Below are 13,174 nucleotides of genomic sequence, written 5' to 3'. Positions count from 1 at the left end.
AGATCAAGACAGAAAGTTAACAAGGACATCCAGGAATTGAACTCAACTCTGCACCAAGCGGACCTAATAGACATCTACAGAACTCTCCACCCCAAATCAACAGAATATACATTCTTCTCAGCACCACATCGCACTTATTCCAAAATCGACCACATAGTTGGAAGTAAAGCACTCCTCAGCAAATGTAAAAGAACAGAAAGTATAACAAACTGTCTCTCGGACCACAGTACAATCAAACTAGAACTCAGGACTAAGAAACTCAATCAAAACCGCTCAACTACATGGAAACTGAACAACCTGCTCCTGAATGACTACTGGGTACATAACGAAATGAAGGCAGAAATAAAGATGTTCTTTGAAATCAATGAGAACAAAGATACAACATACCAGAATCTCTGGGACACATTTAAAGCAGTGTGTAGAGGGAAATTTATAGCACTAAATGCCCACAAGAGAAAGCAGGAAAGATCTAAAATTGACACCCTAACATCACAATTGAAAGAACTAGAGAAGCAAGAGCAAACACATTCAAAAGCTAGCAGAAGGCAAGAAATAACTAAGATCAGAGCAGAACTGAAGGAGACAGAGACACATAAAACCCTCCAAAACATCAATGAATTCAGGAACTGGTTTTTCGAAAAGATCAACAAAATTGATAGACCGCTAGCAAGATTAATAAAGAAGAAAAGAGAGAGGATCAAATAGACACAATAAAAAACGATAAAGGGGATATCACCGACCCCACAGAAATACAAACTACCATCAGAGAATACTATAAACACCTCTATGCAAATTAACTAGAAAATCTAGAAGAAATGGATAATTTCCTGGACACTTACACTCTCCCAAGACTAAACCAGGAAGAAGTTGAATCCCTGAATAGACCAATAGCAGGCTCTGAAACTGAGGCAATAATTAATAGCCTATCAACCAAAAAAAGTCCAGGACCAGACGGATTCACAGCCGAATTCTACCAGAGGTACAAGGAGGAGCTGGTACCATTCCTTCTGAAACTATTCCAATCAATAGAAAAAGAGGGAATCCTCCCTAACTCATTTTACAAGGCCAACATCATCCTGATACCAAAGACAGGCAGAGACACAACAAAAAAAGAGAATTTTAGACCAATAACCCTGATGAACATCGATGAAAAAATCCTCAATAAAATACTGGCAAACTGAAGCCAGCAGCAGCACATCAAAAAGCTTATCCACCATGATCAAGTGGACTTCGTCCCTGGGATGCAAGGCTGGTTCAACATATGCAAATCAATAAACATAATCCAGCATATAAACAGAACCAAAGACAAAAACCACATGATTATCTCAATAGATGCAGAAAAGGCCTCTGACAAAATTCAACAGCCCTTCATGCTAAAAACTCTCAATAAATTCAGTATTGATGGAACATATCTCAAAATAATAAGAGCTATTTATGACAAACCTACAACCAATATCATACTGAATGGGCAAAAACTGGAAAAATTCCCTTTGAAAACTGGCACAAGACAGGGATGCCCTCTCTCACCACTCCTATTCAACATAGTGTTGGAAGTTCTGGCTAGGGCAATCAGGCAAGAGAAAGAAATAAAGGGTATTCAGTTAAGAAAAGAAGACGTAGAAATTGTCCCTGTTTGCAGATGACATGATTGTATATTTAGAAAACCCCATTGTCTCAGCCCAAAATCTCCTTAAGCTGATAAGCAACTTCAGTGAAGTCTCAGGATACAAAATCAATGTGCAAAAATCACAAGCATTCTTATACACCAGTAACAGACAAACAGAGAGCCAAATCATGAATGAACTCCCATTCACAATAGCTTCAAAGAGAATAAAATACCTAGGAATCCAACTTACAAGGGATGTAAAGGACCTCTTCAAGGAGAACTACAAACCACTGCTCAGTGAAATAAAAGAGAACACAAACAAATGGAAGAATATACCATACTCATGGATAGGAAGAATCAATATTGTGAAAATGGCCATACTGCCCAAGGTAATTTATAGATTCAATGCCATCCCCATTAAGCTACCAATGACTTTCTTCACAGAATTGGAAAAAAACTGCTTTAAAGTTCATATGGAACCAAAAAAGACCCCGCATTGCCAGGACAATCCCAAGCCAAAAGAACAAAGCTGGCAGCATCACACTACCTGACTTCTAACTATACTACAAGGCTACAGTAACCAAAACAGCATGGTGCTGGTACCAAAACAGAGATATAGACCAATGGAACAGAACAAGAGTCCTCAGAAATAATACCACACATCTACAGCCATCTGATCTTTGACAAACCTGACAAAAACAAGAAATGGGGAAAGGATTCCTTATTTAATAAATGGTGCTGAAAAACTGGCTAGCCATAAGTAGAAAGCTGAAACTGGATCCTTTCCTTACTCCTTATACAAAAATTAATTCAAGATGGATTAGAGACTTAAATGTTAGACCTAAAACCATAAAAACCCTAGAAGAAAACCTAGGTAATACCATTCAGGACACAGGCATGGGCAAGGACTTCACGTCTAAAACACCAAAAGCAACTGCAACAAAAGCCAAAATTGACAAATGGGATCTATTTAAACTAAAGAGCTTCTGCACAGGAAAAGAAACTACCATCAGAGTGAAAAGGCAACCTACAGAATGGGAGAAAATTTTTGCAATCTAGTCATCTGACAAAGGGCTAATATCCAGAACCTATAAGGGACTCAAACAAGTTTACAAGAAAAAAACAAACAACCCCATCAAAAAGTGGGCAAAGGATATGAACAGACACTTCTCAAAAGAAGACATTCATACAGCCAACAGACACATGAAAAAATGCTCATCATCACTAGCCATCAGAGAAATGCAAATCAAAACCACAATGAGATACTGTCTCACACCGGTTAGAATGGCAATCACTAAAAAATCAAGAAACAACAGGTGCTGGAGAGGATGTGGAGAAACAGGAACACTTTTACACTGTTGGTGGGACTGTAAACTAGTTCAACCATTGTGGAAAACAGTGTGGCGATTCGTCAAGGATCTAAAACAAGAAATACCATTTGACTCAGCCCTCCCATTAGTGGGTATATACCCAAAGGATTATAAATCATGCTGCTATAAAGACACATGCACACGTATGTTTATTGCGGCACTATTCACAATATCAAGGACTTGGAATCAACCTAAATGTCCATCAGTGACAGATTGGATGAAGAAAATGTGGCACATATACACCATGAAATACTATGCAGCCATTAAAAAGGATGAGTTCGTGTCCTTTGTAGGGACATTGATGCAGCTGGAAACCATCATTCTCAGCAAACTATCGCAGGAACAGAAAACCAAACACCGCGTGTTCTCACTCATAGGTGGGAATTGAACAATGAGATCACTTGGACACAGGAAGGGGAACAGGAAGGGGGAGGGGGGAGGGATAGCATTAGGAGATATACCTAATGTAAATGACGAGTTAATGGGTGCAGCACACCAACATGGCACATGTATACATATGTAACAAACCTGCAAGTTGTGCACATGTACCCTAGAACTTAAAGTATAATAATAATAATAATAAAATGCCAGAATGCCCTTTTTCTTTTAACTAGGAAAAACTTTATCTTCTTGATTAGCAATTTAAATACATTTTGTTTAAATCTGATGCTACTAGACTAACAAAAGGTTGTGAAGTTGAGATACTCCAGACAAACTTTACTACACAAACAAGTGTCAGGAGAAGCAGCTATTGTTTACTTTGGAAATATTTTTCTCCTGGAACAGATTCTTTCGGTGGAGAGTAAATGATATGCTATTTTTGACGAGAAAAGGAGTATAAAACAAAAATACCAAGAACCATTGTAAGTCAAGAACAAAGGTAAATTCGATAGCAAACGCCACATTCACACTATCACGAATTCTGAACTGCTACTATCCAAATTGAAATTTTGCTTAGTTACATCTCCCCAAAGCAAACTAATACCACGGATTTTTTATCGTAATGACTGGTAACTGCTCAGACTAATGTTCTACAACAACAGTTCACTAAAAGTTACAATCTGCCAAAAGTATGTAAGAGTTCCACTTTTCTGTCAAATTGAGTTTATCCTGAAACATAAGTCTTGGAATTTTATGATCACCATATGTGTATAATCTGGAAATATAATTGAATCCTATAGAGTAACTCTCATTATATAAAGAACAAAAGAAAACTTTGGAATTAAAATATAGATTTTTTAAAAATTAATTTGAGGAGATTATTCATAAAAAAGATTTTTAAAAATCTTTTAAAACAAATTTCATTTAAGTGGAAAGAGGTTGCTAATTTGTAGAAAGTGGATGCTATAGCTGATCAGGTTAGCTGTTAACATGAACAAGTAACCCTCAGTTGATTATCTGCCTTATTTTTCTACTTATTAACATACTCTACAATTAAGAATTATCAAATATTTGTTTTTTAAAGGAGAATTCATTGTCACTCCCTAGGCCATGTTAATTAAGACTGTTAAAATGCCTTGCAGTTACATTACTGAGACTAGCTAATAAAGTTTGGCAAAGTATTTCTTATATAGAACTTTTCATTGAATAAAATTTAATATAACTTGGCTGGGCGTGGTGACTCATGCCTTTGGGCGCCACTTTGGGAGGTCAAGGCAGGTGAATCACTAGAGGTCAGGAGGTTGAGACTATTCTGGGCAACATGGTAAAACCCCATCTCTATTAAAAATACAAAAATTAGTTGGGCGTGGTGGCTTGCGCCTGTAATCCCAGCTACTCCGGAGGCTGAGGTATAAGAATTGCTTGAACCTGGGAGGCAAAGGTTGCAGTGAGCTGAGATCCTGCCACTGCACTCCAGCCTGTGTGACACAGCAAGACTCCGTCTCAAAAAAAAAAAAAAAAAAAAAAAAACTTAATATAAGCAAATAAGGAAAAGAATGATACTAGAGAACAATTACTGAACATGTAAAGGGATCTTTCCATATAAAATAGGACATTATAATCATTTTCCTAAATAAGAATTCTCCCACTGTTTTGTACAAGGCTGTGAAATTAAATGTATTAAAACAAACCCAAAATAAAAATTTTTTGTTTTCACCAGTTTTTCCTAAAGTTTCTATGGAGAGTACACAGAAATTCCAATGAAGAAAAAAGCTGTTCTATGAAAAAGTTACATTTCATTTACAAAAACACTTATGTATACATAAGAAACTCACTACTACTTTGTTTAAATTTATTGTGCAGCCTCAACAGAAAGTCATTCTGTCTTGACAGGTAGGAATTTTTTTTGTTTTTTTTTTGAGATGGAGTCTTGCTCTGTCACTCAGGCTGAAGTGCAGTCGTGCGATTTTGGCTCACTGCAACCTCTACCTCCCAGGTTCAAGCGATTCTCCTACCTCAGCCTCCCGAGTAGCTAGGACTACAGACGTGTGCCACCATACCCGGCTACTTTTTGTACTTTTTTTAGTAGAAACAGGGTTTCACTATGTTGGCCAGGCTGGTCTCGAACTCCTGACCTCAACTGATCTGCCTGCTTCGGCCTCCCAAAGTGCTAAGAATACAGGCATGAGACACCACACCCAGACTAGAATTTTTTCAAATAAGCAATTGTTAACAAAAAATTCTACACATCAAATCTCAAAATTTTTTTCTGAGGAAAGACATATGATTCAAAATTATAATACATATTCATACATCTTATTACCAATGACCATATAAAGAGTTACATTAATTATCACAGAGAAGTACATTTGTCAGGTTAATGATCCATGTTCTTCTTAAAAGTTATTTATAAAACATTATTTCTCCACACAGAAAAAAAAAAAGCATAATAAACAATGAGTTGATTACTCTATTAAATTAATGTCTTAAAACTGTACAGAGTACACACACTGCCTTCCCAGAGCCCTAGCCCTGCACAGTCCAGTGAGCCACTCAAGGGCCCCGTGGGCACCAGAGACAAAGGTAGCAGATTGATTAACAGCTGATGAACTCAAGATACGTTTAATAAGAGAAATTCTGTGGTCACTTAGGAATTTTGTAGTTCATTATTCATAATATTAAAGTTTTTTTCAGCTGGATGTGATTTGAGGGAAAGAAAAAGCAATTAGTGAGGAAATGCATGAAAATACCTAAAAGGGGCTGGGCGCGGTGGCTCAAGCCTGTAATCCCAGCACTTTGGGAGGCCGAGGCGGGCGGATCACGAGGTCAGGAGATCAAGACCATCCTGGCGAACACGGTGAAACCCTGTCTCTACTAAAAAAAAATACAAAAAAATTAGCCGGGTGAGGTGGCAGGCGCTTCTAGAGGCTGAGGCAGGAGAATGGCGTGAACCCGGGAGGCGGCGGAGCTTGCAGTAAGCCGAGACTGTGCCACTGCACTCCAGCCTGGGCGACAGAGTGAGACTCCGTCTCAAAAAAAAAAAAAAAAATACCTAAAAGGAACATTTAAAATGAGATTTATTAACTAAATTCCTAGGAATGTGAGCAACTGTCACTTTCAAACTTGGCAGAACCATGCTCAGTCCCCATTACTCTGAAACTTTCAAACTCAGATGCAATGTTAACCTTTCCTTTTATTTCCTGTACTTTCACAGAATTCTTCATGCACATGTACTGGTATGCAGAAAGAGTTAGCATAGCAGGGGGCTGACTGCCACCCTTTGAAAGTCCTGATTACAAAAGTGTCCCTTGGCTGGCATCTGGGAATTTGGATTTGGGGAGGGTTCTCACTGTCCTAACTCGTAGTGTGCCTAAACTGATTATACAAACAATGCGGTTTATGCTCAACACCTGACCTGCTTTTCTTCTGGGAATCTAAAATTTTAGTATATGCCAGACAGAGGGTACCTAAGTGTCCAGCTCCCAGTAAAAACCCTAGGCCCTGAGCCTCTAATGAGTTTCACCAGTTGGCAACATTTCACGTGTGTTGTCATAACTCACTGGGGGAATGAAGTGCATCTTGTGTGACTTCAGTAAAAGAAGAACTTTGGAGGCTTGCACCTGGTTTTCCTTTACACTTTGCCCAATACACATTTACCCTTTGCAAATTTTGCTTTGTATCCGTTCATAGTAATACACAAGAGCCGTGCCTAGGACTATATGGTGAGGCCTGTGAGCCCCTCTAGCAAATCAGCAAATCTGGGAGTGGTTCCAAGACTCCCAACATATAAGTTATCAACTTATTGCCAAATTCACCCTTTTTTACCTGCTCTGTGAATAATGTATCTGGCTCTTTAATATTCTCCCACCAGTTGGTACAAGGGTAAGCTTTGTTGGTAAAAAGTGTGGAGAGCCCGGGTGTGGTAGCTCAAGTCTGTAATCCCAGCCCTTTGGGAGGCCGAGGCCAGAGGATCGCTTGAGCCCAGGAGTTCCAGACCAGCCTGGGCAACAATATGGCAAAATCCTGTCTCTACAAAAAAAGACAAAAAATTAGCCAGGTGTGGTGGCACGTACTGCAATCCCAGCTACTGGTGTGCAGGTGAGGGGCTGCTGAGGTGGGAAGATCACCAGAGCCTGGGAGGTCAAGGTTGCAGTGAGCCGTGATGGTGCTACTGCACTCCAACCTGAGTAACACAGTGACACACTGTCTCAAAAAAAAAAAAAAGTGCTGGAGGCCAGGCGTGGTAGCTCACACCTGTAATCCCAGCACTTTGGGAGGCTGAGGTGGGTGGATCGCTTGAGGTCAGGAGTTCGAGCCTGGCCAATATGGTGAAACCCCGTCTCTACTAAAAATACAAAAAGTAGCCGGTTGGGGTGGCAGGCGCCTGTAATACCAGCTTCTCAGGATGCTGAGGCACGAGAATCACTTAAACCCGGAAGGTAGAGGTTGCAGTGAGCTGAGATCACGCCACTTCACTCCAGCCTGGGTTACAAAGTGAGACTCTGTCAAAAAAAACAAAAAGTGCTGGAGAGACACTGTAGGAAGAAAGGGTTTTGCTTCCTGATTCCAGTGTGCTTAGGGCTCCTCTAGAACCAAGCTCCTGAAATACACGGCAGCTAGCAGCATCCAAGAGTCAGCAGCTTCCCCAAGGCCCTTTACCCTACTACATGGTTTTGTAATGGAGTACCTCTGATGAGATACTTCCCCATGAAGCTTTCTCTGGCACCCCGGCACCCCAAATGGCAAAACTATAGCCAGTTCCAGAAAACAAATTTACAAGAAGTTCCCTGGCAAGGCACTACAGTGACTTTTCTGCCATCCTGAGCAGCACAGCTGTGCCCTCTTCAATAAGGTACAGAACTCAGCCCAGTGAGGGGAACTCTTCCTTGGATACTCTTACTCCTAGGGGCAGTGGCTATTATGTAGTACATTACATAATATTAAAACTGCTATGATATTACATATCTGCTATTCTTTTCAGTTCTCCTTACTTAATAATTCTCTATATTAAACTTTCCCTATTAAAATTACTGTATGACTTATCCCTATCCAGACTAATACAGAATCTTTTTTTTTTTTTTTTTTGAGAGTCTCGCTCTGTTGCCCAGGCTGGAGTGCAGTGGCACAATCTCGGCTCACTGCAAGCTCTGCCTCCCGGGTTCACACCATTCTCCTGCCTCAGTGTCCCAAACAGCTGGGACTACAGGCGCCCGCCACCATGCCCAGCTAATTTTTTGTATTTTTAGTAGAGACGAGGTTTCACCATGGTCTCGATCTCCTGACCTCGTGATCCCCCCACCTCGGCCTCCCAAAGTGCTGGGATTACAGGTGTGAGCCACCGCACCCGCCCAATACAGAATAATTCTTAACAAGTAATACTAAAATCACTACAAACCTGAAGAGATGCTCCCCCATACTATTGCAAATCACTTCATCATCAGGAAACAGTTCCAAGGCCTGCTCATAGCAACCAAGTAAGTCTTGTATCCGATTGAGAGCATCAAGCTCTTCAGCCCATCTGAAAAGTGTGTACTGAAAAGTTTCCTTTACAAATAAAAAAAAAATATAAATTAGTCAATAACATAACAGATGAAAGAATATACAACATTAGTTGAAGATTTCAAGCGACAGAACTTAATTACTATTGAACGATCACCTTCAATTTCATTTAGCTTTAGTAGGCACTGTTTTCTGAACCAGTGCACAAATGAATGAATTTTACCACCTACATGGCCATAATAAGCAGAATTAGTCTGACCACTCTCTAAACTCCCTCCATTCTTAGCTGCTGTATCACACTCTCCTTATTCTCCAGCTGCCTCATTTTTGTGGGTTCCTGTGTTTTTAGAGTTTGTCCTTGGCTTTCTTCTTTTTTCTCTCATCCATCCCTAATGCATTTATTATCACCCATGTGTTGATGGATGCTACGTTTACATCTCTAGTCAAGACCTTCTCTTCTGAACCTCAGACTCATAGATACAACTTCCTAATAGTCATTTCAACCAGGCAAGGGATCTCCAGCCATTGCGAATGTAGTCCAACTGAACAATCCTTGTGCAAAGAACTGAGGCAACATAAATCATGTTCTTATCCTCACAGAGACCCTATAGAGAGAAATTGAACATAAAATTTTGGAAAAGTTCACAATGTTCTAAACTGAACTCATCATATTCCTCTGACACAAGACATAAGATTAAGATACCACTCAACCTCAAACCATAAAATCACCTTATAATGGTACCTTAACTCCACATACACTGTTTCAAACCTAGCCAATGCTCTCTCAATATCTTTAAATCTGTTACCTCCTCTCCATCCCACAGTTACAACCTAATCTGGCCCTTCTAACCATTTGCTGGACTACAGCAACAGCCTTAACGCTGTCACTTTAGTTCCAATCGCATCTCCCTCCAGCCATTCTCCATGCTGCAATACTGTGAAAAGACGGAAAGCCTTAGTCATTACAGCATTACCATTAAAACATTTTAAATCATCTTCACATATTTTATACAAAAGAGTTGATACTTGGAACTGAATCTTGAGGGAGTTTACTAGAGAGACAAGGATAAGAAAGGAGATTCTGGCTGGGCACGGTGGCTCATGCCTGTAATCCCAGCACTTTGGGAGGCCAAAGCGGGCAGATCACCTGAGGTCAGGAGCTCGAGACCAACCTGGCCCATATGGTCTAAAATATATAAAATATAAAAATTAGCCAAAGATGGTGGCAAACATCTATAATCCCTGCCACTTGGGAGGCTGAGGCTAGAGAATCACTTGAACCTGGGAGGTGGAGGTTGCAGTGAACCGAGATCGCACCACTGCATTCCAGCCTAAGAGGTAAGAGACTCTGTTCCAAAAAAAAAAAAAAAACCCACACAGATTATATGAAATGGATCAGAGGGTCTACAGATAAGTGGCTTGGTGTGGCTGGAGTTTGGGTATTGAGAATAGAGTAGCAGGAAATGAGATTTCTACAAGGGGCCCATACAAAGAAATACAATTTGTTCGGCAGGAAACAGAACTAGTTGCTTACCCTACTGAATTTCAGGCATCACACTACAAATTTCACATATACTTTTTTTTCTTTCTTTCTGAGATGGAGTCACACTCTGTCACCCAGGCTGGAGTACAGTGGCGCGATCTTGGCTCACTGCAATCTCTGCTTCCTGGGTTCAAGCGATTCTTCTGCATCAGCCTCCGGAGTAGCTGGGACTACAGGTGCATGCCACCACAGCCGGCTAATTTTTTGATTTTTAGTAGAGACGGGGTTTCACCATATTGGCCAGGCTGGTCTCGAACTCCCCACCTTGTGATCCGCCCGCCTCGGACTCCCAAAGTGCTGGGATTACAGGCGTGAGCCAGCACGCCCAGCCTAAATATACTTTTAATACACAGCAATTTTTTTTTTTTTTTTTGAGACGGAGTCTCGCTCTGTAGCCCAGGCTAGAGTGCAGTGGCGCCATCTCGGCTCACTGCAAGCTCCGCCTCCCAGGTTCACGCCATTCTCCTGCCTCAGCCTCTCCCAGTAGCTGGGACTACAGGAGCTCGCCACCACGCCCGGCTAATTTTTTGTATTTTTAGTAGAGACGCAGTTTCACCGTGGTCTGGATCGCCTGTCTTCATGATCCGCCCGCCTCGGCCTCCCAAAGTGCTGGAATTACAAGCTTGAGCCATCGCGCCAGGCCAATACACAGTAAATGTTTTTTAAGACAGGCAGTGTCCCTGTTTCACAGAAGAGGAAACTAAGAAACAAGTAACTGAGGAAAGATCCCTTGAGTTGATCCATTTTTCTATTGTTGCCTACCTAGAGAAGCAAACTGTATCTAAACATATCATCTCCTCCTAAAGTAGGCCAGCTGGTCCTGAAATTTACACCAAGTTTACATGAACTACAAACATCTAGACGCTACAGACATTTAGTGGGTAGAGATCAAAGATGCTGCCAAACATACTGCAATGCACAGGACATCATCCCTCCCCCCATAACAAAAAATTATCCCATTCAAAATGTCAATAGTGCTGAGGTTGAGAAACCCTCAGTCTAAATAAAGCAAAGTAATTGCAAATTTGAGTTAAATCATTTTTCATAATTTAGATTCTAAAAGTACTTGAAAAAAGTACAGCATTTCAACAGAATAACTGTTGCAAATAATCCAATAATTGAAGTTTAAAGAATCCATCATTAAATGATAACCACTTCAGGCTAATTACACACTTTATTCAACTCGAGGCCCGCTATATTCCTACTACACACAATATGACAAATCCAAAAGCCCTTAAGCCAGGGTATGCTTAAATTAGATATAGGGAGAAGAGGATCATGTGAGACCTCATTTCCAATTCGAGGGCCTTTAGAATTCTAAATGAGATGGAAGTTTTGAAACTGAGAAATGACAACATTTGACTTTTGTTGCAAAAACCTAGCTATGTTGACACAGACTGCAGGAGAGAGCTCAGTTGAGAGCCGACTGCAACAGCTAGCATATGACTGAAGCTCAAACCAGGGTAGCAAAGGGGAAGATGGTGAGAACTGATAAGATTTCTGGCATATTTCGAAGGTGAAGACGGCAGGATTTTCCTCTGGGCAGGTCGTAGGTGTGAATAAAAGAAAGCTGTCAAGGGTGAACAGTAAATATTGATAGCGACCACCCAGCCAAGCATCCTGGCCCCTCCGCCTTTTTTTTTTTTTTTTTTTTAATTTTATTTTTTTTTTTACGAGGACGTTGGATCTGCCAGCAAGTGAGAAAAAAGGATCCTCACCTTCACGTTGTCTTTTAGCTCCGGCGCCAGGCTGAGCACGAGGAGGTAGTGGGCATAGGCGGTGCCGAAGTCCTGGACGCCCAGACAGTGCTCTGCGCTCTGCAAGGACCGCGACACCAGCTCGTCCCGGCCGGCTGCCCCAGCGCCACCCCCGGCGTCTCGGCGGGACCTGAGCCGCGAGTTCGACATGGCAGTCACCACTTGTATGGCCAAAGGGAAGATATTTTGTAAACAGGACTAGAAAACTGTCTCGATGCTACACTTCCAGGGACCAGACAACTGCTCAAGGACCTGTACAAGAAAGTTACCCTCCGCCGCGGGTAAACTAGCTCACCGGAGCACAGCCGGAAGCTCCGCCCCGTCCTGGCTCCGCCGGCGGCGCAGACCGTGACGCACACCCCGCTATTGCGGACCAGGCCGGCGGCGCACGCTACGCGAACGTCAGCGCACCCGACGTGGGCACGTCACTGCCGCCCACTTCCGCAGGAGCGATCACTGTGCGTGAGTATAGTAGAGCTCATGTGGCAGGACCTGTCCAGTCCCGTGCCCTTTTTTTTCCCTGCTGAAGCAGACCTCTCTCTCCCTCTTGCACTCCGAGAGTGTGTGGCTTTCTACTGCAAGACCTTGTTGTACAGACCCAGGCAGTGCGGAGCGCCACCCGCTCATGAGGGACGGTCAAGCATTTGTGATGATGCTTAAGACATTTTGGATCGTGATGCACAAAATTTCAAGACCGGAAAGAACCTGGACATAACAAAAGCACCTCAGACGTGTTAGAGGAAATGCTTTCACAGGCATTTCAAATCATTCTCACAAAACTTGGCTAGGTGGACCTTTGGATCACACTCGTCTTGATGGCAAACGTGATATCCTGAGAAGTGACTTGCTCAAAGTCACACAACCAGCTAGTGGCATAGGTATGGTTCAAATCCAAGTTCCCTGCCAACTACTATCTGTTCAGTTATAAGATGAGCTTAGGGGTTATTACACTGTTCCATGTCTTATCACTGGATAGTGGTTACATTAATACAAAGACAAAGTTTTTCCACATTCAAGT

The 13,174-nt window shown here is 41.7% G+C and overlaps 1 protein-coding gene across 1 annotated transcript in view; it reads right to left on the bottom strand.

Moving 5' to 3' along the window:
• PRMT9 (protein arginine methyltransferase 9) overlaps positions 1-12,549 on the bottom strand; it is a 47,528-nt gene extending 34,979 nt beyond the window's left edge. Inside the window, exons 1-2 of the mRNA XM_023227328.1 lie at positions 12,118-12,549; positions 8,753-8,901 (exon numbers count right to left, since the gene is read on the bottom strand). Coding sequence (XP_023083096.1) covers positions 8,753-8,901; positions 12,118-12,306 — 338 coding nt within the window. The 5' untranslated portion in view covers positions 12,307-12,549. The remainder of the gene's footprint in view (positions 1-8,752; positions 8,902-12,117) is intronic.
• Between the last annotated feature and the right edge of the window lie 625 nt (positions 12,550-13,174).

This window comes from Piliocolobus tephrosceles, chromosome 3 (assembly GCF_002776525.5).
Source record: "Piliocolobus tephrosceles isolate RC106 chromosome 3, ASM277652v3, whole genome shotgun sequence".
Taxonomy (NCBI): Eukaryota; Metazoa; Chordata; class Mammalia; order Primates; family Cercopithecidae; genus Piliocolobus; species Piliocolobus tephrosceles.
This window is presented reverse-complemented; position numbering and strand designations above follow the sequence as displayed.